Source organism: Thunnus thynnus, chromosome 23, assembly GCF_963924715.1.
Source record: "Thunnus thynnus chromosome 23, fThuThy2.1, whole genome shotgun sequence".
NCBI classification, from domain to species: Eukaryota; Metazoa; Chordata; class Actinopteri; order Scombriformes; family Scombridae; genus Thunnus; species Thunnus thynnus.
This window is the reverse complement of record NC_089539.1, coordinates 12,621,731-12,648,433: the sequence shown is the minus strand read 5'-3', so window position 1 is coordinate 12,648,433 and position 26,703 is coordinate 12,621,731. Positions and strand designations below refer to the sequence as shown.

The following is a 26,703-nucleotide window of genomic DNA, read 5'->3' as shown; positions in this document are numbered from 1 at the left end:
TTGAAAATATTAATCTTGAGTGAAAAGTTTGCACCTATCGCAGGGCTGGACCAGGGGATTCAGCCACGGCTTGCCAACAGACAGCTGTTGAGAGCCAACCAGCTGGAGGAAAGAGACGGGGAGCATATTGGTGCAGCTGCTGATGATTTCAGGAGGAATAAACACTCAATGGACCACCACACCAGTCACACTGGATTCTGCTCTAATCCGGAGCTGTTTACCGGCATGAGGAGTATATTTTTTAAACTATTGGGATTAAGAATCGATTTATCTCCACTTTCGCTTCTAAATCTAACTTAGCCGGAGCTAACACTGGAGTCGCACACCCCACTCAGCTGCTGTCGTCAATAACAAACACCTTAAATGCCGGTGAGTTTATATAATTTTAAATTTACACTGTATGTAGATATCTATGTGTATAAATTATCTTCCAACGTCTCTACCGCAGAAACGGAACATATCGAGCCGCCAAATACCACCGTGACAGATGATAAGAAGCTCAAAAAGATAAACAGGCAGTCTTATAAATCCTGAAGAAAAATCATTTTTGATCGCTTCCAAGAGCCTGGTAGGAGAGTGTGTGAATATGTAACTATACTATGATATAAGTTATATTCAAAGAGTATTTTTTCAAAAACAGGTGTTGGAAAAGGGGGGTTATCTTATGATCATGGTTGCCTGATATTTGGTATTTTCTTCCCTTTAAAGTCTGAGAATAAATAGAGAAAGATGACACATGCTGTATGCTGGATAGTCGAGAAGGGGGACAAGTAGGTTGAGGATGAGTGTGAAAAAGCCAAAAGGAGAGAGGGTGAACTGTGAAAAAGAGAAAAAAGGAAATTATATGGTAAGAAGAAAAGTACAGAGGCATGTCTAGACCATTTTTACTGAGATTTATGGAACTCGTACACCAGCCTCTAGCTTCTCTGCAGGTAAACAATAGCGGAGAGGACAGAGGATGGCACAGCAAAGACGGAGAAAAAGAGACAAGATAACAGAGAGCAACCGAAAAAGAAAAAAAAAAGGAAGAAATCAGAGAAACTCGGAACGGTTTGAGAGAAACAAACAGACAAAGAGACAGATGGAGAGCTCTGATTACTCTTCCTGCATCCTGGCATCCCAGCAATCCGACATGGATCGTTGTCGAAGCAACAATGCAATCGCGGTACCGACAGAGTTGTAATTCTGCCCCATTCACTCCCAGCTAATCAGCCTCTGCCAGCTCACATCCATCAGCCTGTTTGGGCGATGTGTGTCTGAGGAAAGAGTGTGTGTTTGTAACCGAGGAGAAGACACAGGGACGATGCGAGCAGATGTCTGCGAGAGTATGCATGTGCACTTTTATCTAAGTTTGATTTATGTGCTGCAAAGCTGAGAGTAATGAAAGACATCCGCAGTAAGTTCATCAGCTCTCCGCTCGCTTGTCGCGCCAGGTGGAGGACAGCAGGCCTCATTTGCCTCCGCGTGTGAGGCCTTGTGCATCGTGCCTGGTCTGGTCCAGCTGAAGAGAAAGGCAGGCCGTATCGTAGCAACGTTGACTAGAAAAAGGCAGAAATCCTTGAAGCGGGAATTTATTCTGCTCATAAAGCGGAATCCTTGTAATTGCAATTACGGCTGCAATATTCATTACCGAAAAATCCGTAAAATTACTCAGGATGACGTCTTCAAATTGCTTCTTTTGTCTGACCAACAGCCCCAAACCAAAGTTATTCACTTTACAATCATCTAGCTGAAACTAATGGATGTCTGCATTAAAAAAAAATGACTGAAACAATGAATCGATTATTTGCAGATTAATGTTCTGTTGATCAACTACTGTAATTGTTTCAGCCCTGACGGAAATGCAAAACCAAGAGTCTTTTCACCTGAGGCAATAATCACTATTCATGCTCATCACCCAGTCTGTCTGCTATTTGTTCCACACAAACTGCTGTTGTTTGATTCGTGCTGGTGAAGATGAATCCGTCACCAAATGTTAAGAACTGGAACAGCAAAAGGCTACAGTAGAGTGAGAATTTTCATGGGTCAAAAAATGTACCCAAAGCAAAAGCAAGGGCCTGTGACTATCTGTACCAAATTCTGATATGGACCAATGCATTTAAAGCACAGGCCTGAATTCTCACAGAGGGACCAAGGCGAACATGAGCATTAAGAAAATGGGACAAATACCAAAAGGAACAACGTCTGGAGGTTCCTGGATGGACCTGAAATGTAGTTTATCATGTTCCATTCAACATAATTCCATGTGCTGCATTAATTTTCTAAAGCAATTGTAGAAATTCAGCTATTTGTTCAGTTTTGACTTGCTGACTTATATTGCTTGCAGCATTGTTAACTGCTGCTTCCTTTTTAATATGCAAACAGCCATCTACACACTGATCCTTTGAGTGAAGCTACATTGGGGTACGGTATGTACAGCTCTAAATAAGATTAAATGATGCTTGAATGGCCTGAAACCAGTAAAAGACTAATGCATTTTATGATATGATGCAGGTGAAGTATCTAGCACCAAATAATAACGATGAAAAATGAGAGGTTATGGTTGCTTACCTGCCAGACTGCCTTGCGGGCATCTCTCTAGCTCAATAATTTTTTGGCTCACTGTGTCACAGGTTTTTTTTTTGCAGCTTTCACATTCAGTCAGTTTCTGGGTTTTTGGATTTCTTTGTGGCATGCCTTCAGTTCAAATTTGGATTATGGATTAGACATTAATGAGTTATTATTACCCAATACTGGTTTCTAATTGGTTTCTCATTTCATTTTACATTGAGAAATGTACAAAAGAGCGACGGCGTCGGCCTCTCCTCTGTTTGGAATGTTTTCAATGTTCATTATTACGTTTGGTTTCACTGCTTGTGTTCAGTCTCCTCCATCCGTTTCCTGAACGAGAATAAGGGAGTCTAATATTCTCGGCGTTTTCAGCATCAACATACAATGGTTTGGATGTGATCGTGAGAGGCTGACAACATCAAAGTTAAATTCTCCTTTGATCGCTGACTGTAAATGTAATTTCCTACAAATGACACTTCCAGCTTAAAGCCGCTAAGCTACGCTAAGCCTTTTCCTAAAATCATCCAAGTGACAGTTTGCATAATGGTGAAACTGTTGTTTTTTCTTTCAGCAGATGCAAAGAAAGAGGATTGAATTTAGATGAGGAAGTTAAGTTCACTAAAACTGATATGGAAATAATGTGAGCTTTAATTAGTTATGACAGCGTGTGTCTGTCTCTCTGTGTGTGTGTATGTCCTGTATTTGTATATAATACTGTCTGTGTGTGTGTGCTCTTTATGCCTTTTTCATCATTTCAAATCTTCGGTTTCAATAGACATATAGTTTTTTCTGTCTGTGACTCCTTCATGCTAAAATATTTGGATTGATCCTTCACTTTTCTTTGATGCTAACATAATATGTGCAAAATATGTGCATAATATGTGCTGATCATACCACAAACCTTCACCCGCGCCCTCAGATCTGCCAGCAGCCTGCACCTCCGGGCCCCCAGTACTGAGCTCCGCACCATGAGGGACCGAGCCTTCTGCTCTGTTGCACCACACTTGTGGAACAGCCTTCCTAACCATCTGAGGGCAGAACAGACCCTAGACTCTTTTAAAAAAAAGGCCTAAAAACCTTTCTATTCAGGAAGGCTTTTTCATCATCATAACTCTTATTACTATTTTCTTTATGTTGTGTGTTGTATGTTATTAATACTGTAGCACTATGAAAAGTGCGGTACAAATTAAATGTATTTATTATTATTATTGTTATTATTATATGTATACAGAATAGTAGTATATTAAATTATTTAACCCTTCCGTTTTTAAAAGGAAATGTATTTTGTGTGTGAGCTCTGGGATGGGACTCTCAAAGCTCCCTGAGGTAGTTTTAACAAGTATTATTTTTTTTGCAGTGTGCCAGCCAACATTGGTTCCTGTCATTTATTTTAACCGTGACCCCAGAGCCTTTCTGCAGACAGAGATGAAAAACTGAAAGAAAAAAAAAAAAAATAGATGAGGAAGGAAAGAGAGAGAGAGAGAGAGGAAAAAAAAAATCGTAAGTTACTGGAGCAGAACGGTGAGGAGGCTTGAAAGTGCTTTTAAGTTGTGCAAGCAGATTCCTACTCTCTAAAAACACACACATATACACACACACATCAAAGCAGCAAACAGACATACATACAGTACCGGCTCGCATATACACACATAAACTCACTTACGTACACACATAAACCAAACTCGCTACCACACGGTCACAGTGAAAACACATGAGCCGCACACTCCGGGACATTATGCACACACACAAAGACAAACACAAACCTATGTGTACCAACTGGTGCAGTAATATTGCTTAAATTACTTTTGGGGCTTAACTGGCTGGAGTTTTTTCTCTCCTGAATCTCTTGGTGGACTCCAAGAGGCCAAATAGGGACAGAGAATAAAGGGCACACACACACACACCAATACCCCATTTCTCTCTGTATCTGTACGTCTGTCTGCAAAGCACCCTCTCTTGTTCCATCGCTGAGGGAGTTTGAGGAGTTCTCACCTCTGTCAAGAAAGTCACTGAAGCTGAAATGGACACTATACATCTAATAGACAGCATTGAGCTAAAGCATACTGTATCTCAACACAGCCAACACCATACAAAGGCATATGCAAACCGTACTATGTGTTATACTGCCCCTTTTAACTTGCTGATATGATTCTGCTCAAACAAGAAAATTCATGTTTTTAGCCACAGGGCCTTAAAATCCACTCTGCAACATACTGCACATCAAAAAAATTGCTTTATAGGAAGCAAATGTAATTCTTCCTTCAATTCCCGACCACTAGTAATCGCTGAGACGTGGCAGAAAATATCAAGGTGGTTTTAAGCATCACAGGCAACAGTTTTGTGGGAATCAGTGGGTAATTTCTGTTGGACTTCATATTGGGATATCTGGGGGAAAAAGAGCTAAAAATGGCCGTTTCAGTTGGATGGGATGAAACTCACACAGAGCTGCTCAGGTAATAATTATCAACTCCAGATGTCCTCCGGCAATACCGATGTCATCCGCAGAGGGCTGTTAACTCTTAATAGTTATTGTCAATTTCATCCAGGTGAGGGATTGGCAACATAAGGCTAATATCAGCTGCATTATAATAGAATATTAGACTTAGAAGGATGTTAATGACCTCTTCAAGATCGTTTAGATTCATGCAGTATTTTAAATACAAGCATAAACCAGTTTCAACAAGGCAAGCACAGGAGACAAACATACACACAGATACGCACAAATATAGTATGTTTAAAGGTATTTATAAAGACAAGAACATATACAAGCTTACATGCAACTGAGAGTTTTTTTTTTTGGAAGGGGGGGCTTTCACAAAGACAACAAAGACAGCTTCACCTTGAGATGAGAACCAAGGCTGGTGTAATTAGTTACAAATGGATGGGTCGGTGTTTGCACGCTCCCTGTGTGTGTGATGATGAATCGTATCAGTCTTAAGTTGTGAGGGGAGTGTAATCAAGGACACGAAACAGAGAGCTAAATCGACCTGAGGTACGGCATTGTCAGCTGAGTGAGAGTTAGAGGGAGTGTGTGGCTTGTCCTTCTTCTTCTTGAGCATTTATTTGTGTGCTTGTGTTGCAGAATTTTGTGTGTTCTGACACTGTTATCACAGAGTCACTTAATAATGTCTTCCATAACCATCTGAGCACACTAAGTTATCACATATCATTATACTTCTATTGCATGATGTAATGTAGTCTAATTTAAGTCATTTCCTAAGATCATTATATTGCAAGAATGGTGCTGAAATTGTATAAGATAGTGACTAATTCATACAAGTTTCCTCATGAATAATCATATATACTTTAATGCAAGCTAAGTCATTTTCTAAAAATATTGCATATGTATAATATGTGTAGAATGCATCAAAATGACATTCAATTAGCGCACGTTTCCTCTTCCTTGAATAAAACAACATAAGCCAGTAGCAAGACTCGGATAATGACAGGGACCGCCTCCATTGTGGAGGGCAAGAGTGGACTGAAAGCGAACTAAAGAGGCGAAGCTAAGCAAAAAGGCGGAAGATTAGTTTAGAGCCAGAGAACTAATTAAATGAATCTGGAGATAAACGTTTAATTATTTTCTCTCAGCCCTTTTCTCCTGCTCATTTTCTCGCCTCCTTCATTACTGCCTTCCAGAGCCTCTGTTGAGCGGCCAGTATCGGGAGGGCAGCGGTGGGTGGGGGGAAGTGGGGGGGGGGTGACACACTGTTCTGAGCCAGTGAATTCAGTCCACACACACACACACACTTTCTCTCTCTTGCTCCTTCACTTACAGCTTCCTATACACACTCACTTCTGCACAGATTCTCCCACAGCCGCTCTCACTGACACAAATTCACTGACGAGTAACTCTCTCACACACACACACACACACACACACACACATATCCTTTCTCTCTCTGTCTGCAGTGTGTCTGAATGTAGATGTGGTGGTTTTTTAATCCCAGATGGATTCCATGGGGAAGTAAGGAAGGGTACTGGAAGGAGAAAGGGCCGTGACTTGATTTTTAAAAGATGTCTCCTGTTTCGGTAAGTACACTGCCACCTCTTGTTCTATAGCAACAGGGATCCATATGCTCCAAACACAGCTCCATATAGGAAGCTGTAAGTCTCTAGACATGGCAAGATTCAGCGGCATATGCTGCGATTTCCACAGCGATGGTCAATGGCAGGGTGGCACAGTGAGTCGGGAGACTGCCCTTCAGCTGGAAGACCTGGGCTGGAGGACCTGCTTCGTGGAGCTTTCATTAACTGAGCAATAAAATGAAACACAACCCAGGTCTTGACAAACTGGTCTGCAGCTGATTCTGCTCTCTGGCCTCTCTGTGGGAGAGAAGCCCTCCATCCTCTTCAGGGAATCAATGGAGTGTCAGAAAAGGGAAGGGAATGTAAGATGTGACATGATGCACTGAAAATGGGGCGCCGCCTCTGTGCACGGCCTTTGAAACAACTCCCTGATAAATCTCCACCAAGTTTGACCTTTGCATTTTTTTGTGTGCAAAAGCAAAAATGCTGCATTATGTGCCCAGTTTGTGAACAGTCACTAATGATGAGTAAACACGTTTAGCCCATGCTCATTGAGCTGTGTGTGTTACTACTTCTGCATGACTGGGAAGCCATGACTGGGGGTGACAACACACAGGCTGCACTGTGAAAGTCTTTTCAACCGGATTTAACCCAGTTTTAATGGATTTCCGGATGTCTTTTCACCTGAAAATCACCACAACCATGTTTACTGTGCTGCCAGTTTTATTTTCTATGAAATCTCTGTGCTACATTTAAAGATTTAAAACCACACTTCTACAATTTCATGATTACAGTGCAAAAATTCTGTACAATAATGCCAAATAGGGCTACACAGGGTTGCACTGAAGCGGTAGCATTAATGTTATTATTCCTTCCAAAGCCTTCGACATATGTAACGTCAGACTAATGTTTTGAGACTTTCACCCGCTAGACAAGTCAATCACACTCAGCGAAACTGCATTCACTACAGTAACAATGTGGCACTCAGGGGTTCCAACACCAGCATCCAGAGTTTGCATACCTCCGTCGCTGTAACTTCAAATAGAAAGTTATTTCAAGTTTTCCCTAAAGCAGTCCTTTTGAAACAAAAAAAGATTTTGCTGACTGCCACGTGGACTTGGCTTAAGTATTAGTTGTGCATACATTTCCTACACGATTCCTCCTGGGAGTGGGGCAACACAGCAGCTGTAGAGCAGCAAACATAAGTAGGACATATTCATTTTCAAAGTCTGCACTGGAGAAGTAAATATTTAACTTACTCACTGTGTTAAATAAAAAAAGTACAGAGAGAGGCATGAGTGGGCAGAGAAAAATGATTCTATAACCAGCACTGGTCCCCTTGTCCGCACTGACACACACTGTGTAACCCCTGACATATGCTAACATGATGTGAGCACCTACTCTTATATCTTGGTAATTAATATGCATGCACACCCACACCCTCACACAAACACACACTGTCAAGAATCATCAGTGAACGATTACACACCAATTAATATGGATGTTTGGTATCAGTATGCAGAGTGCCTTGTAAGCTGCAATCATTACACTGCAATCACAAAATAATCACCAAGAAATTCCCTGTGGCTCTCTGTGTTTGTAAGACATCTACCTGTATCTATATTATGTCTGTGTATGTGTGTGAGAGAGAGAGAGAGAATATATGTGTGTGTGTTTGCAGTGGCAAGTAGTGCTGTGTGTGAAGGAACTGGAGAGCCGGTTAACCCAAAGTGAAGAACTTGTCAGGAGACCAGGATGTCTTACGCAGGAACATCTATTGAAGTTTGATCGAAGAGGACAGAGTTACAGTACAAGTGAAAACTCTGTGCAGTGCCACCCAATTCTGCACTCTACTTCCGGACAAGAGGCAATTTTTTTTTAGGCAAGGCAAGACAAATGTATTTATATAGCACATTTCATACCCAAAGGCAACCCAAAGTGCTTTACACAGTATACGAGCAAAAGCACAAAACAAAAACAAATGATAAAAACAATAAAAGCAAGCAAGTAAAAGCACATGGAATAAAAATAAAACAATCAAAAGCACACAGAATAAAACAATAAAACAAACAAGCAAATACATTTGATTTAAAAAAAATAATTAAACAGGTAGGTCTTTAGCTTGGATTTGAAACTAGTCAGCATTGTCTCAAGTCTTAGTTCTGGCAATTTGTTTCACATTTGAGCAGCATAGAAGCTAAAGACAGCTTCACCATGTTTAGTTCTGACTCTGGGAACAACCAGTAATCCAGAACCAACCGACCTTAGAGGTCTGTAGGGTTCGCACTGGGTCAGGAGATCTGATATGTATCTTGGACCTAAACTGTTCAGTGATTAATGGACAAGCTGTAGTATTTTGAAGTCGATTCTTTGAGAAACCGTTAACCAGTGTAGTGATGTGAGAACTGGAGTTATATGCTGAGCTTTTTTGGTCCTTGTTAAAACCCTGGCTGCAGAATTCTGGATCAGCTGAATCTGTCTGATCGCTGTCTTAGACTGACCTGTGAACAGTCCATTGAAGTAGTCCAGCCTGCTAAAGATAAAAGTATGTCCAAGTTTCTCTAGATCTTGTTTTGACATCAAGTCTCTGATCTTGTGATATTTTTTGATTTTTACTCTTCAAGGCCAGACTGTTAAGGTCAGTAAGTTTTTCTTCATTGGCCCCAAAAACAATGACTTCAGTTTTGTCCTCATTTAACTGAAAAACATTTTTGAGCTTTGAGTAAAGATTAAATAACAGAGCTCCGAGAATCGACCCCTGCGGCACTCCATACATTGTTGGGAGACGCTCTGTACAGATACCGATGGATACAAAATAGTCTCTGTCTCGAAGATAGGACTTGAACCAATTCAGGTCTGTGTTAGAGAGACCAAGCCAGTGTTCAATTCTGTCTATTAATATATTGTGATCAACCGTCTCAAATGCAGCAGTAAGGTCCAATAACACAAGGACAGAGACTTTACCAGAGTTGTCTAAAGACAACTTTCTCAATAAATTTACTGATAGTTTGAAGGTTTGATATGGGACTGTAGTTGTTTAGTACTGATGCATCCAAATTAGCTTTTTTTAACAGGGGCTTGATTACTGCAGTTTTCAGGGCTTTGGGGAAGACCCCTGAAAGCAGTGAACTGTTGACTATTTGTTATACATCTGTTGCCAGGCAACTAGGAACTAAAAACCTTTTTTAAAAAATATTTAGGCAGAAAATCAAAGCAGCATGTGTAGGGTTTGAGATTTCAAACAATTTCTTCAAGAGTTGTAAGGTTTATAACATCAAAATGAGTCATTTTTACTAGATTTGCTGTGTTTGGTTGTTGAGGCGTGTCATTTAAATTAAATGAGGAAGCACTGATTATTTGCCTAATCTTTTGAGTTTTTTCTATGAAAAAAGAAGCAAAGTCATTACATGAGTTTGTAGAATGGAGTTCAGAAGGCATTGGTACTCATGGGTTGGTGAGTTCATCCACAGTGGCAAACAGTCTGCGTACATTATTATTCTCTGAATTAATAATCTGAGATAAGAATGACTGTCTTGCATTTTCATAGTGAATTTGAAGTTTAATTTTTCACCATTTACGCTCTGCTTTTCGATACATTCTTTTTTGAAGTTCGGCCTGTGGGGCCTTCCTCCATGGTGCCTTTTCCATACCAGAAGTGACTTTAACTCTAACTGGTGCAATTTCATCAATGACATTTAAGATTTTGGAATTGAAATTGTCCAGAAGGTCATCCACTGACGTTGACAAAGAAGAGGGTATCATGGATATTGCCGAAGAAAATGCTACGCTACTGTATTCACTGATATATCATTTTTTGGCTGTTTCAGACCTAATTCTAGTGTCCACTATGACAGTCATATCAATCAAAACACAGGAATGATCCAATAAGGCAGCATCAAGGACCATGGCATTTGAAATATTAAGACCTTTGGAGATAACCAGGTCCAGTATACGGCCTTTGTTGTGAGTAGGTTCTTTTACATGCACTCGGCAAAGTCATCAAAAATGTAGTTGAATATTTCCGTGGACCATATATATATTTAATATAATCATTTTTGCACTGCTATTTATTATAACAGAGAAATTCAAAGGAGTTGTATGTACCAAATGATATCTGTTTACACAAGAACACATCTTTGAATATGACAGCTACTCCACCTCCTCTTCCTGCCCTAACTACATCCAGACAGTTAAAGTTAGGGGGCAATGACTCAATAAGAACTGCTGCCCTGTTGTTTTCATCCAACCATCAACCGTCAGATTTGTAATAAAATATTAATCAAAAAAGACTTGCCTGCCAGAGATCTTACATTCAGCAGAGCAAAATGTATTGTGTCAGAGTCAGCTTCAGAGATTATTGTCTGTTGGCGAGGAATAACAGTTAGGTTTGATAATTGTGCAAACTGTCTCTAATCAGGACAGCAATTTTTGATATCACATGATTGGGGCTGATCTCACATGGAATATTGCATTGTGATGGACAATTGATGGGATGAGATCTGGAATTACTGGTAGTTTTGTAAAAAGAATGGAACACAATGAAAAAAAGGCTGAAATTTTACAGTGGGCAGAGAAATAAAATTGATGAATCAATAAATACAAACACTGTTGATTTCTTCCCGTGGAGCTGACATGAAAACTATTTTGGTGCAGTAAATTTCTGCTGTTAGTCAGCCTGGTGAAGGCAGGTTAGCCGACCGCTGGTCAGCAGCTGCCAATCGGAGTCGGTGTGGACTGAACGGTTACCGCACTCGCTCACATCTTGCTTCCTTTGTGGATTCCCAGTTGTGTTGGCGAAGACTCACAGTATGACCACCTACAGGGGACCACCTACATGGAATATTTGGTGGCCAAAGAGTAACTTTTTGTGGCCACAGGCCATCGGGCCATGGTTAATGTCGAACCCTGCCCTCACTGCACTGATTGCACTGAAAGAGGCGGGCGGTTTCAAGAGTAACACCTGAGCCAGAGGACAAGCATCCAGTTGGAGTTGGAGAGGAAGGTGGACAGCCCAAGTTTTCCAAAGCCAGGAACTTGTTTTCAAGTTGCACGACTTCCGAGGTGCAGGGTTGAGTAGCAAAAGAGCCACGGGACCTTCTGCCCTTTACCCAGTTCCAAAGCTCAAGCACTGATGGAGCGGAGCAGGATTGAAACTCCAGTTTCACTCCGAGGCTCAAGGCACCTGAAGGCTCTTCCTTCAGGTGTGAAACACATGCAGAGACTAGGTCACCACCAGCTGCCATTGAGCCTGACCACAGAAGAGTGGTATCATTATTCCAACAGACCGGAAAGCAAGGTCAGTGGGGCTCTACCGGAGCATCGCCAACAGCTGAGCCCAGGATGGAGAGATGTTATGACTGGGTTGCTGCAACAGTGAAAAACCCCAGGATCAACTTACCCTTCTCCTCGAGTTAGTCTTTTAAGCAAGTAATGTCCAATTTCAGCTTTGAGACGGTAAATTCACAGGAGCCACACAATGCTATGCTGAATGTAGCTTATGTGGGAATTCTGGCTGTGACTGAATCGCATTGTCTTCTATGAACAATACATGAAAACAACTTCCACATCTGATGACTACAATCATTGATCAGGTTAGAAGATATAGTTAAAAAACGACCAAAATTCAAGGAGTGTATCTTAAGAATGTGGCTTAAAAGCAGATAAAAAATCCTTTAAAAACTTCACCAAATCCTTACACTTACTACCTGTCCAAATAAGGTTATTCTTCACTTATCATTGCCTCCATTGGGTAATGAACTATAAACAAAATACTATACTGACTAAAGTTAACTGAAGTCACGTAGTCTGTACACAGGTCACATGCAATCCCTTCTTAGAGGAGACCAATCTGACCGTCTGCACAAAGAACAGCATATCTCCACCTGACCTTGGTTACCATAGGATACAGCCAGCCTTATCAAGACAGCTGCTTATCCCAGCCAACCTCAATAGACAGAGAGATGAACCGCTCTGAAAGAGACAGGTCATGACTTGCTGCTTCCAGGAAAGAAAATGACCAGAGAATGACCAGAGGAACACAGATATTTCCCCCACACTGCGCATCTACAGTATATTAGGACCTCTATCATTATTCAATCACTGTGCTTGTCCCATTCTTCCCACTATTCTTTGTCTCTTCATGTGTATTTCCCCAACTCTACAGCTTGATTCAAAACAACAGCACACACGCAAACACTGTGGACTCTCCCTCGTCGGTCATTTTTTTTCTCTCCCCTCCTCAGCCTTCTTCTTCTTCTTCACTGTTTTTTTTTTTTCCTGGCTCTCCCCTCCCTTCATCTTCTTAGTTCTGTTCACATCTGCAGAGCCGCAGAGTAAACAACTGACTGACTGCTGTCACAGCATGTAGCCCACCCATACACACACACACACACACACACACACGCTCACACGCACAGAGGGCAAAAGAGTGCACTATCTGCTGACTCCCAGAACACAAACACACACATTGCTGAGGACTGCTTTACCCTTTCCAATGGCACACAAACACACGCCCGGGCACACACACTGATCTGACACCGCAGAAAACATCTATGTGCTGACTGCCACAGCACACAGCCCTGGGCGAGCCGGCTCTCCAAACATGCACAGAGACAGAGATGGACGGATAGACAGCGGCACAGACATACGCGGAGCTGTCATCTCCACATCAGCACGCAAACAATGCAGAAAAAAAGCGACAGAGGGAAAGACTGGGAGTAAAGAGGAATAAAAATAGAGAGATCTTAACTGATACTCTCTCTCTGATGGATTCCTTACATGTCTTTAGCCCTGTCAGTCTGTAAATATTTGTCAGCATCCAACGTGATGTGTTTTCAATAAACATTGGAGACATAAACAGGGAAACCGACAGCATTTTGATCTGTCAACATCACTTGGAGGTTTTCATAAACCGATTTGAGGCGGCATTCGCCCAAACTTGATGCTCTCAGGACCACAGAGACCACGCTCTTAAATCTTACATCAAAACAGACAAGCGATCCGTCTCTCTCTTGTCTCTTTTTCTCCCCTCCTGTGTCACTCTCATTTACTCCAGTGTAACATACTCTCATCTCTCTTGCAACTCCGCCACTTAATGAAGGAGCGATAGTATAAAATCGACTCTTGTAATTTACTCTTTGCATTAGTCTTTAAACACAAGAGACATGCAAAAGAGGGACAGACACTATAATAGAAATCTACTTTTCCAGACATTTATAAAAAAAAAAGGTCAAAATTAAGCTTCCTAGCCCACAAGCCTTATCAGTTGTTTTTCAGTTTTTCTGCAAACAACTACGGAGCTTCGAGGCCAATTTCACCCTCGCTGAGATAAAATTACATTTTTTTTCACCTTACGGTAGAAAACAGATACAACAACCTTTGTTACGTTAAAGCATGACAAGAGCATATTTATAGCTTCCAGGAAAATCAGATATACGAAATCTTCTGTGTGAAGTAGATAATCCATCGACTCAAACAATCTGTGCAAAATATTTTGTAAACCCTATTCTCAGATGATTAAATTCTGCAACAAAATACATACAAAAACTCTGCGTGGTCAACTTCCCACACTGTTAAAATATGCAGAAAAGGCCAAACGTATGAGATAAAACATAGCATATTGTGGGATGCATGTCAACTTCAAAAAGTATTTTCTTGTCCTACTATTTTTGTGCATTTCTGATTAGTCTGGCATCACTTGCTATCCCACAATGTTTTGAGAGGTGATTCTCTCCTGTCCCATACAAAATGAATCCAGATGAATGTTTCTTCACCATCAGACTGCCATTTTTCCTCTTAATTGATCATCCACCTGTAAATCTTCAAGACATACTTACAAAGACCATCCAGTGATTCTTCTTTCAGTTGATAGGTTCACAGATTTTGGCATTTACTCAATGCTCAGACAAGAGTCAGCAATGATGTTAAACTCTATATAACTATACATATAGAGAGCAAAAGAAAGTTGAGAAAACAGAGCTGCGCTTGTCCGTCAAATGCTTGCTGTGAAAACTCTCTCTCTGTTTCGGTTCATTCACCACAGTCTGCAATCTACAGCCTGCAATTTTACTCAAAGAGTGAATTTTCCCTGGAGTTTCCTTAGAGATTTAAACAACAGGTTTCTGCTCTGTTCTTGCTACCGTTCTGCTCAAATTACAGGCTAAAGCCACTGATCATGTATCACACTCCAAAGTGCGCTATGAGCATCATATAGTTATTTTATCCCTGATGGCGGAAGAGAAGTGGCGAACTTGCCTCCCGACGGTTTTTTTTCTGGAAGTGTGGTCTTCCGTTCTGCTCTCACTGAAGTCCATTCAAATTATTACTTACAACAAGAGTGACAGAGCAGCAAATGCGCCGTGATAGTGTGACACAGCACGGAAAGATAGAGTTGTAAAGCTTTACCTCAACCACGTTTATCTGGACAACTAGAGGAAACCTCCTCACCATAGTTCTCCTTACACCACAAGTTCTCAAACACTTTAAACATCATGGAAACACTAATACATGTTGTTTAAGCTACAGTATAGAGTCAGTTTTGATGTCATTTTGCTGCATCAGCTGAGATATGGGAAGGTTTGTAGATGACCTGCTATTGAAGGGTCAGATTCCTGTATCCACGTTGTTCTTGTCAGAAGTAAAAATGGTAAAAATGTCACAAAAGTCAGCCATATGCACTATTATCATATCTCAACGATATAAGAGAAAAAGTGCAGAGCACCTACCAGTTTCTCTGGAGATCTGGATGAACGCCTCCACGCCGCTCTCGCCGTAGTTGCCCTCTGACGCTAGGGTGGACACGTAGTTCCATTCCATCGCCGTGACGATGTCCATCATAGCCTGGGCCTGATAGGAGTCCGGCGGTACCACGCGGGAGAAGAAGTCATAGCGGGAGTTGTCGCTCAGCTCCGGGGCGGTGGAGGCGTAGCTGATCTGGGGGATCTGGACGAGAAGAGGGAAGAGGGAAGAGAGTACAGTGAGGAAAGGGTGAGATGAGGTGATTGTATGAACATAAAATAGTGTCATGTTTTATAGTCTGCATATTGAAATATTTAATGTAGGAGGGCGATGTGATTTCTAAATGAATTGTTTCATTTCATTTTTATCATCGCAATAAATTTTTTCGCCCACTGACAGAAAAAAAAAACATTTAAAAAAAAAAAAAAGAGATGAGTCACGTTGTTATAATTCTCCCATCAATTCTGTGCCTTCATGCATATTTTTTACTGAGATATATACGTAGGAAAGACTTATAAATGTTCCCAGCTCCCTGTGGGATCCCTGTGATTAATAATTCTCTGGGATGTGAGGAGAAGTTGTCACGAGGAATGTTTAAATTCAACTGCTAGGCTGCAGACTTGTTCTTGGTTCAGAGACGCAAAAGAAGCAAACAAGCAATTTGAAAGCGAGCGGGTACGGAGGGGAGAAGCAGACAGAGTGAATAATTGGGAATCTGAATGAGATGGAGAGGTAACGAACAGGTAGACCGGTGGTGCTTTTTTTCCAGTGTCAAAGCCACAGATTAAGGGCAAAGAAGAAGAAGATTTGACGCAAGAAAGGCAAACACAAAAGACACAGAGGGGACTGGACAGGAGGACAGACAGACAAAAAGCACAACAGGCAGATGGGAGGATGGAGAGGCTGACAGAATGACAGGACACACACACACACACACATATATATAGGTATCACTAGTGATAGGTAGCGTAACAGGCCGAAGGTGTTAGAAGGCCGACAGGCAGATTGATTTCTCCCCTGATGCAGGGGCGCAGAGAGGGAAGACCCTGTACTTGCTGACACACAAAAACACACACACACACACACACACACACACAGATGTTGGACATACGTCTCATCAGCATTCGTTAGAAGTAAGACTTCACTGCCAATCTAACCCAAAACATAAGGTGTGTCAGCTGTCTGTCTGTTGCACGGGCACACACATACGCAAATACAAATGTCTATAATTGCTGAACACAGCAAAACCAGGTACTACATGGAGAGATTTAAAACGGACACTGTGTGTGTGTGTGTGTGTGTGTGTGTGTGTGTGTGACTAGAATATTTCTAAAGCCCATCACTCACTGTCTTCATTCCCTTTGAGCGTCATCTGAAGTCCCTGCCACCCTGCATCTACACTTGTCTTTGCCATTTTAAAAGGTCAGTGATCTATCTTGAGTTTTGCAGGATCTTCTAAATTCACTCCTCGTCGGTAGAGCTCAAGAAATGCAGCAAAAAAAGGTGAAAAACTTTTATCTTTTCATTCAGGAAGTTGCTTGTCAAAACAAAACAAGGAAAAAAAAGAAGGATGGATTGACCCGAGCTGTATTCATTCACCTCCGAGCAAAGAGTATTGAAAGAGCAAACAACTAATACGTTATACTTCCATGACAGTGATCAATGCATGCCATTAAGTGGAAGGTGTATAATTTTTTAGAAGGTGACTGTCTAATTTTGGAACAAAACTATTTTGTTCTTTTGTTTTTCTATTGTTTAATAGCCTTTCATTTCTCTTAGTGAGCTTGGTGGGAGTTCATGTTTGGGACACTTGAGTACTGTTGTTGGTCGTTTCTGTTTGGGGAGTACAACCGGAAACTTTCATGAAATTTCAGGATGTCTATGTATAATTCATAGAGGATACAGATAAACAAATAAAGAGAAATGGAAAGAATAGAATCAAAGCATGGCCTGCTGAACAAAACAGTTGGTATATGTGCCTTTGTATGTGCATGCCGGTGTGTGACTCCCCTGTTTCTTTTGTCCTTTCTACTCTTTTTGCCCATTGAAATAGGTGCATATCCATTTCAAAGAGAAACAAATGCACAGCTGCAAGAATATGAGATATTCATCTGTTTACAACAGCAACGGGAAAGTAACCCTGTGACCTGGGCAAACCTGCTACTTTGATCTTTTTGTTATTTTACCTGTACAGCTGGGAAACCGAGACATACGCAGACACAAACACACATTTGTGTACACTGCACAGTCATCCTCTTGTCATATTTCCCTGAGTCATTACTGGGAAAGAGGAGGGAAAGCACAGATACGAAAAAGAGTAATGCAGACGCAGCTACGTATAGATTTAGTGACATATAATACTGTCTGCTGCAGGCACAGACCCAATACTGTCTTCCATAACTATACTTTTACTTTTCTAAATATAAATGGAGCTGTAGTGAAAGTTCATGCATGCATGAGCCTGTAGTTTTATTTCTCATACCATTATTCCTCTCACATCTCTCATGCATGCTCGCTCATAATCTCCCTTTGCTGTCATCATCCGGGGGCTGTCAGTTGAGCTATCAGCTGTTCACGTCAGCTGGTCACATATCTCCAATAGCACGGCGACACACCTACGTCGTCAGCCTATCGTGTTGCGGCTGTCTTTTTAAATGTTTTCTCCCTCTCTGCCTCAGTGCTTTCATGCCGCTGTTACGTGCACCCAACCACCTCCCCATCATCGCCCAGTCTTCGCAGATTCATCAGTGCATCGCTTCATCAACCTCGTCAGCCTTATCAGTCTCAGCGGAAGTCATCAGCCACCGCCAGTGTCTGGACTCCATGGTGGGATTTATCTTGCTGCTGCTCAGGACTGATGTCCTTTGATTACAAAATCTCCCTGTAGAGTCTAAACGCCAAAGACTTTTGACAAGACTAATTATCAGTATCATCTGTACAATTAACAATTATCTTCTACTTCATTCACTTCTCTCTCCTGATTGAAATATAGCTGCAGACATTTCTGCAGTCGCACACGTAGATCCCCTAGACACGTATGTAAAGGCACAGAAACCTACTTAGACTGAGCATGTCTAATGGCATGTGACATTCGAGTGTTGTAAATCATTCATGTGCTGTGAGTTGCGAGTGACTCCAGCCTTTTTCAAAGCAAGCAGAGTTGGAGTTGTAGTTAGAGGCGGGAAATTAACGGCTTGGTTCCCCCACACCGCTGGGGAAGAAGATTATGCCTCCAATCCCCCTAATTCCATTTGCTCTAATGAATATGTGTGTGTGTGTTGTGTGTGTGTGTGTGTGTGTGAGAGAGAGAGGGGGTAAATGCAAGTGTGTGTGATAAAAAAAGGGAAAGGATGTATGTGTGTTGCTGCCAAATGTAGTTTCACTTAGCATTAGAAACACTTTCCTGCTCTCACACACACTTATCAAGGGGATAATGTGTCGTTTCAGTTTATTTATGCACGTCTTTCAGTCAATTTGCACATAACACGCAAATCGTCCTTCCTCAAAACTCATTCAGATGTTTTTCCTCTATTTCTTGCCGTCTTTCTGTCTCCAGGTTATGTCTCGGTAATGTCAGTGGGTTGGTCCATCAATACATTTCTAGACAATATGTTATTCTGGACATTACATTTGAAAAGCGAGGGTCGTCTTATATTCGAGGACTAGACAATTACGTGATCACAAGATAAGAGATCTTTTTTTTGAATGGAGAGCGTACCAGTGTATCTCTGGCTCCTACAGAGCGTGTTGCATTATGGGCTGTTTGTAGCCTTAATGTTGTTATGCTACTCTTTAAGGGTAAGTCAGCCCTAAAAGTGTTTTGTTAGCTCGGTTTAGCCTACAAGGGTGTCTGAAGGTTTTTTCTGCCGCTAGGGAAATAAATTCATGATCAGTGGGAAATTCCTAAGTGCCTTGCGACGTCTTTACTGCAGAATCAGACCAGATCTGTTTCTCAGAGCCCACAGTGATGTATTCAAATGTCTTGTTCTGTCCACAACAGTCCACAACCCAAAGATATTCGGTTTACTGTCATAGACGATAGAATCACAGAATTTGAACATTTTTTTCTTAAAAAATGACTCAAAACAGTTAATTGGTTGGTCATCAAAATAGTTGGTGATTAATTTAATAGTTGGCAAGTAATCGATTAATTGATTAATCATTGCAGCTCTAATTTTGACCACTTTGAAGAGATACACAAATGTGGGATTTACATTCTGCTTTAATGGAAGTACTTTTTTTTTTTTGTCTTTTAATGGAGAAAAGGCTTCAGGGATGAGTACTCTTCTTGGAGTATCTCAAGGAAACTTTCCTAACAGGACAAGTGTAAAAGTATGTATCTTCAAAAAGTATTTTTCCAATACTGGGGTGGGTGAGTGGTTGCCGCAGGGGCCCCGCAGCAGGAGAGAGAGAGAGAGAAAGAGAGCAGAGGTGGTCGACTGAGCTAGAGAGTGAACGAAGAGAGCGAGCAGCGGTAGCGAGCGAGCCGTCGGATGAGGGGAATAAAATGTTATTTTCTGATTGTTTCACAGCGGTTACAAATAAACACGGCCACACCCCCACCCCACAGTTCCACACAACCCTGCGGAGGTGTGCCGCAACGCCTGATTTGTTCTGAATTAGTCTCTGAACCTCACTCAAGTGAACCTCACTCAGCCGTAACTCTCCTCTAGAACAAATACAGGCTCATCTATTTCATGTCTGGTGGCTGTCATTGAACGTCAATTTGGAAAATCCCACAAACATATTAAATCTTGGTTCTTTTGCTTAAGTAGAGAATTGATTACAATGAAAACATAGAATAGACTTCCCTCGGCCATAAAAATATAACAGAGATTAATTATTAATTGAACTCAAGTCCCCTCCAAGCAAAGACTATTGAAAGAGCGCAAACTAATATGTTTTCCCTCCATGACAACAATCAATGCACACCAGTAGGCTGATGATGTCTCATTTTTCTTAGAGGTGGAAAATGCATTTTTGATTGAAATTTTGTTAGCTTTGAGAACACTTTTAATAGCCACTCACGTTTCTCACCGGTATCTGCTGAGTCGAGAGTGAAACCAGTATGAGGCGATATCTTACGATGCCTGCCACCTATAGACAGCCCGGTCTGTCCCATCTATTCTTTAATGGCTCTGGCGATAGCGGAGGAACAGTTTCATCCCTCACTATAGATCAGGCTGAATCCCACTGGGGGAGCTGGGCAGATAACTAACAGCCGGATTTGGACCGTAACAGACCTAATGATCCGGGCCAGTGGCTTTTTATATGTGTGTGTGTGTGTGTGTGTGTGTGTCTTTATAGCCTGGAGACCAAAATTGAAGAAGTTCACTCTTTGAAGTTATCTCACAGAGGATCCAAAAAGACAGAAACAATATCAAACAAATGATGCTGGAAACTATTGGAAATGTATCTTCTGAAACTGCTACATGGTGAGAAATGTTATGTCGTCTGCTTTCAAGCTGAAGAAACCTTTAGCCCGAAACAGCTACAAGTGACCTTTTGAAATGCCACTTTGACAGTCTACGGCAAATCTTTAGACATTTCAGGCTTCCAGTTTAAAATCTTTGAAAAGAGGCTTTAAAACTCCTCGTCATGTGGAGACCTAACAGAGGTGTGTCTCTGACCTATACTGGGTCTTGAACCATAGCTTGACTAACGTGAAGCTAATCCAGACCTTATCTAAGAGTGCATCTTAATAATAAATTGTTGTTATTAGTGCAACCATTTGTTATGCATCTGTACATATAGATATATAATAGTATCTGTGGCCAACATGTGTGTATGCGCACGTCGTGAATGTGTGCATGTGTGTGTGTATGTTTGTGTGTGTGTGTGTGTGTGTCTGGCGATAATGGAGCTGTCGGGGCCAGAGTCTGAGCATTAGGTTGATAGATGGCAGTGGTCTGAGGCTAATTAACCCCACTGAATTACACACATACACACACACACACACACACACACACACACACACACACACACACACATATAGAGTGGATATGCCAGTATCGGTTGCTGGAGGAGCTGCACACACACATTGTGAATGACGTGTATAGTGGCTGGGCTGGGTCAATCACACACACACACACACACACAGAGTATATACACGAGCTGGATAATCATTAAATGAACTTCTGTTTTTAAACTTGTTTTAAATTAGTCCATTTCTATATTTTGTTCTTTTTTGTTTCAACAAATCATAAAATACTATTTCGGTAGCCGAAATAAAGCTTCAGCCAGAATGTCCTTTTCCAAAAGGAGCTGGAACAATTTTGAAAGTTATCAGAGCATGGAAACTGAGGGGAGGACAGCGCACGGACTGTAAACTGATCAGGCTGTCTGGAGCCCTCATATTCGACGTCAGCCTAGAGAGATGTTTACTTGCTTGAAAATTTGACTCAGCCCTCTAACAGTCAGCCGTGGTCTGTGTCTAATGAGGAGAGGACTGGCACAGTGGGACCTCGCCAAGCTAATTTACCGCGATCAGGACTGTTGGGGGGGGTGAGAGTTGGGTTTCTCTCGCTCCGTCTAACCTCATCGTCTTTGTCTGGGTCCATCTGTCTCTCCTTTTCTTCTCGCTGTTTGGCCTTTTGCCTGTGTCAAACCTTCCGTCCTTTTTGTTCCACATTTACTTCCATGTTGCCGTTTCTTTCAGACCTCTTCTACCACAGAAACTAGTAATTACACCCTCATCGATTGAGAATGGTAAACTGGAACGGCTATTTCATAGCTGCAGGTTTCTTCAAAATGGTAGCATGACGGCTTGAAGGTTGAAAATTCCAATACGAAGCAGCAACAGTTACCTCTTCTTGCATATCTGGACACTATTATAAAATAAACTAATTTGGGGGAAAGCCAGAGAGATAAGACTGCACAAAGAAACAAAGAGAAAGAAAAAAGTATAATTTCATTCTATTGCAGTTCTTTCTTGCTCTCTCTGGGTCAGAGATGCTACTAAACAACATTGATATTCCCTTTACTCTCTTGGTTTTACCCCGTGCAGGCTCCCCACATCACAGGAAATGCAGAATAGAATAGCAGTCTGTAATTTGTTTGTTGACAAGCAAACAAAAACCGGTAGACAAGATGAAAGAAAAGGCAGTGAGGGAAAGTAGGTAAAGAGGAAGCTACTTCACGGGTGGATGGAGATAGCAAAAAAATAAAAAAAATAAAAAAAAAGGGCTGAGAGAGAAGAGAAACAACAGAAACCACAGCAGAAAGAGGAGGAGGACAATGAGCAAGAAGCACAAACAAAGAGGAAAGATGACAGAGAAACATTTAATGGGAGCAAGGAGAACGAAGAAGAGAAGTGAGAAACAATGAGTGAGAGATGAGAGAGGGTATGTTTAGCAGAAGTATGAGAGACTAAAGAGGAGGGAGGAGAAAGAAAAAGAGAAACGAAAGAGAGGATGAGAGGGAAAACTCTGGGAGCATAGATGCACAAGACGGAGAGAGGGAGGCTAAGAGAGAGAGAGAGAGAGAGAAAAGACAAAGAAGATGAATGAAGGAATCTAAGATAATTGATGGGAAACAACAAATGGAGACAGGAGGCAAAGCGATGCAGATTGCTAGAAAAAAAAAGGCACAACAGGGAAGATCTGAGTGGAACAGAAAGCAAAAGGAGTGAAATGAGAAAAGTGCTTAAAAAGCCAAGATGTTAAAAAAAAAAAAAAAAGGAGCGGTGTCACTGATAGAAGATGAAAAACCAAAGAAAAGAGTAAGAAAGAGGCTCTTATGCAGCATGAAAATGAAAAGAACAGATGTGACAAAGATGAGACTGATACAGGTAAGAGTGAAGGAAATAAAGAGAGGCAAGGCGAGCGGACGAGTTTTAAAACCCCTTATTGTCCGCATTTGTCATTCTTTTAAAAAAAATTAAAGTAAGACACACTTAGTTTTATTCAGTCTTGGCATGTTGGTGCTGTCACGTATTTCTATCTACCCACTAAAAGCTGCGGTAATAACCCGAAGAAATAGGTGCGTCTACCTCCGGAAATCACAAAGACTTCGACCTCTGATAGATGGGGAAGAGCTGACTCATTGATTCTCCCAAGCTTTCCATAGACCTCAAGTTTATCTGGAGGTACCAAGTAAAAGCGAAGCAGTGAGCATTTCCAGTGAACCATTAATTCCCTGGAGTTTTTCCTAGCAGCCCTGTGCACACTGTAGCAGTGAAGGTGTTCATCTGGTGGTAATAAGTCCTCGCTGCTGAAGCCATGGAGGCTCGCTCCCGCCTGCTTTGCTTCAGAGAATTATCGATTCTCTACCGGCTGAACACGCTCCATGTGGCACCAACACGTACAGATGCTTATGCAAGCTGTGCATGTGACCCATCCACGTTAAATATCGTTTCTTTAATCAGTATAATTAGAAAAGTCATCTATGTTTCTGCTATTAGTTAGATCCAGCAAAAGGATGCAACTAGAACTATTTGTGTGTATCCAAAGCCTGATATAACTTATTCCTCTGTACCGCAGACCTCTGTTGTTGTCCAAAAACTATTAAAAACACGTCAGTGAGCCCCACTGCTGCACTGGCTGACATGTTCCTTGGCCCAGAAGAGTTTGAGCACAGCAGGATGAATTCATTTTTGGTTTGGCTCTGCACATTTGTTGACAGTAAGAAAGGTATCAGAGGAGAAATAGTGGGATTGGTGTATCCCTAACATTTATATTTATATAACAGCTTTTTTCATATTTTGTGGGAAGCGAGGTGTGCCCTTAAAAGGGACCGATAACAAGGATCACTTAACAGTCACGTGTTTGCAACAGAAGAAAAATTGAACATTTAGCCTCTCTGCACAAAGAGTTATTTCTGAGTCTCAGAGAAATATCACAGATATGCATGAATGCTTCAGGTAATTGATATAATAACAACAGATGTGCACATTTATATCAGTAATCCAAACATAGCAACAATATTAAAAAAAACAAGTCCAAATAAGACACCAAACTAGGGTGGCATCTAACGATTACTTTCATTATCAATTAATCTGTCAATTATTTTCTTGATTAATGGATTAGTTGTTTGGACAACCTCGGTAGCCCAACGGTTATTGTATACACCATATATCAGCTCCGTCCCTGGTTTGAGTCTGGCACCCAGTCACAACTATGGTATCTGTAATCTGGAGGTTTACTGGTGACATTTATAAATGAGTTTAGGAAAGCACGCCTTGCAGCAAAGAAGCAGAGACGTGATGGAGGCCTGGATTACATGTCAGTAAACTGAAGGTATTGATTGATTATAGATTTACTTCAGGACTGCTTAACACTTTCTATCCTGTCCATCTAAACTTGGATAGCTATCAAACCACTTGGTTTCTATAGAAGTAGGTTTACCTACTACTGTATGTGCAATGGAGTACATTTTCAACAATATTACTATTAAGCTGTAGAAATGTACTGGATCAAATGTAGTTCAGATTTCATGTATGACATTCTGTTCACGGTGTTACACCAAGTGAGAACATGCATAGAAAATACAGGACAGAACCTAAGGTTGAACCCTCATTCCCCCTGCAGGTATTACATGCTCAGGGTGACCATGAATTAACCGTGGTGAGACAGAGAGCTCTGCCGGAGAGGCAGGAGCTGTGCTACACACTCATCTCTGCCTCACTCAATTTAAATTTCAAGAGAAACCTTATTAAAGGCTCCACTTAGGTCGAAAAGATTTACAATCGTAGCGATGAATCTGCACCTGCTGCTGGGAGAAGGTCAGAGGGTTGGCTGGAGGACAGGGTGTGACATGATTGAGGTGTGGTGGCGGCCATATCAGTACGGTTACACACACATACAGACATGAATACACACATTATACACAGAGACAGTGCCAAGTTTGGTGAAACGTTTGCACTGAGATTGGGCATGTGCAGCCACATGATACAAGTTTAACTGGGGTAACATCTGCATTCATGCACACACACACACACACACACACACACACACACACACCTCTGCCAATATCAGAGAGGTGAGGATGGCCAGAGGGCCGGAGTCCAGGGACCCAAGGCTACAGCCTTTAATATATCTCTGTCAATATATTATCACTTTCTCTTTCACACTAACACACACACACACACAAACACCTCTATTGCCCTGTATCACACATTTTGGAACCAACACAAACTTTGTAACACACAGAACAAACCGCCATCTGTCCCCACCTGCCTTTGAATGTCCTGAATACAAATCTCCACTCTAGTAATGATACACGATAAACACAGAGGCACACAAGCCAACTACTTACACACACACAAACACACACACACAGATGAGGAACTTTTATTTTTATTGTATCTTTAATTATCACATATAATGATTCAGTGTGGACATTTTCACAGGTGAAGCAGCACCGAGTGCATCCTCTTTTCATTTTGGATGTTTTGACAAGACAAACTGATGCTATCTGAACCGTTTTTTAACGACAAAACTCATGATTACAGGCAGAAATATTAAAAAAATAAAGTTGTGTGAGTGAGCTTGCCTAACTTACTACAAAGCCTTATGACATGTAGTAGGTTTAGTGCACTAAATTGACATCAAAAGAGGGACAAACACCCTCAAGCATGTGGATTAATACTCTTATCATTTATGACAGAAAGCCTCCTTATTTCTCTCATTATCTGGTATCTACTATTACCCCAGGCGATGACATCAATATGGGGTCGTCTCTGTCTAATTATACTTAAATCAAATTATAGTTTTTCTTTTATAAATCTTAGATGAAATAGAGGGAAGCAGGTGCTCAATATGATTAGAGACTGATTTGATAACTCACCCAAACAATCTAGTCAATGACTAATTTTAACAAGAGATTGATCAAACAAATAAATAAATAACATGTAGAAACCATTACTTGTATTGCCTTATAATTAATCTGATGTTATCTCGCACTCACTTTAGTGTCTCCTCCGTTCTTATCTCTTCAGCTCTTACTTCATCTCTCCAATAAAATCCTGTCACTTTTCTTTTTCTCAAAACGCCTCAGTTCGCTCTCTCTCGCTCCCTCTCAAATACCCTCTACATTTACCTCTGTTTGGGTATGTTATTTGAATAATATATTCCTCTGATAGCTGCATCACTTCAGCAATCTAAATCTCATGAGCGGTGGCACACACACACACACACACACACACCCGCCCACACACGCAGGAGGAAGGCACCAGACTACTTGATGCAAGCCAGCCACCTGCAGCTTCTCCTCTTCTGTTTTGTCTCTCCCTGCCGTTACACAGAAGTGCTTCCCAACAGTGTTTCATTGTGAGTTTGTGCGGGATTGTGCGTGTGTGTGTGCGTGGAGGCAGGTGCGTGCGTCGACGTGAACACTTGACACCTGCCGGCATTCGTGCTCGGTGTTCCTGTAACGCATTCTTGTGTCCCC

The 26,703-nt window shown here is 41.4% G+C and overlaps 1 protein-coding gene across 9 annotated transcripts in view; it reads right to left on the bottom strand.

Moving 5' to 3' along the window:
* Nucleotides 1-26,703, bottom strand: part of grm8a (glutamate receptor, metabotropic 8a) — a 301,421-nt gene that overhangs the window by 194,400 nt on the left and 80,318 nt on the right. For all 9 annotated transcript variants that reach the window (XR_010925655.1, XR_010925657.1, XR_010925656.1 and 6 more), the window contains one exon: nucleotides 15,303-15,519. Coding sequence is in view for 5 of the 9 variants with exons in the window: in XM_067581367.1 (XP_067437468.1) it covers nucleotides 15,303-15,519 (217 nt within the window). In the remaining 4 variants the exon portion in view is untranslated. The remainder of the gene's footprint in view (nucleotides 1-15,302; nucleotides 15,520-26,703) is intronic.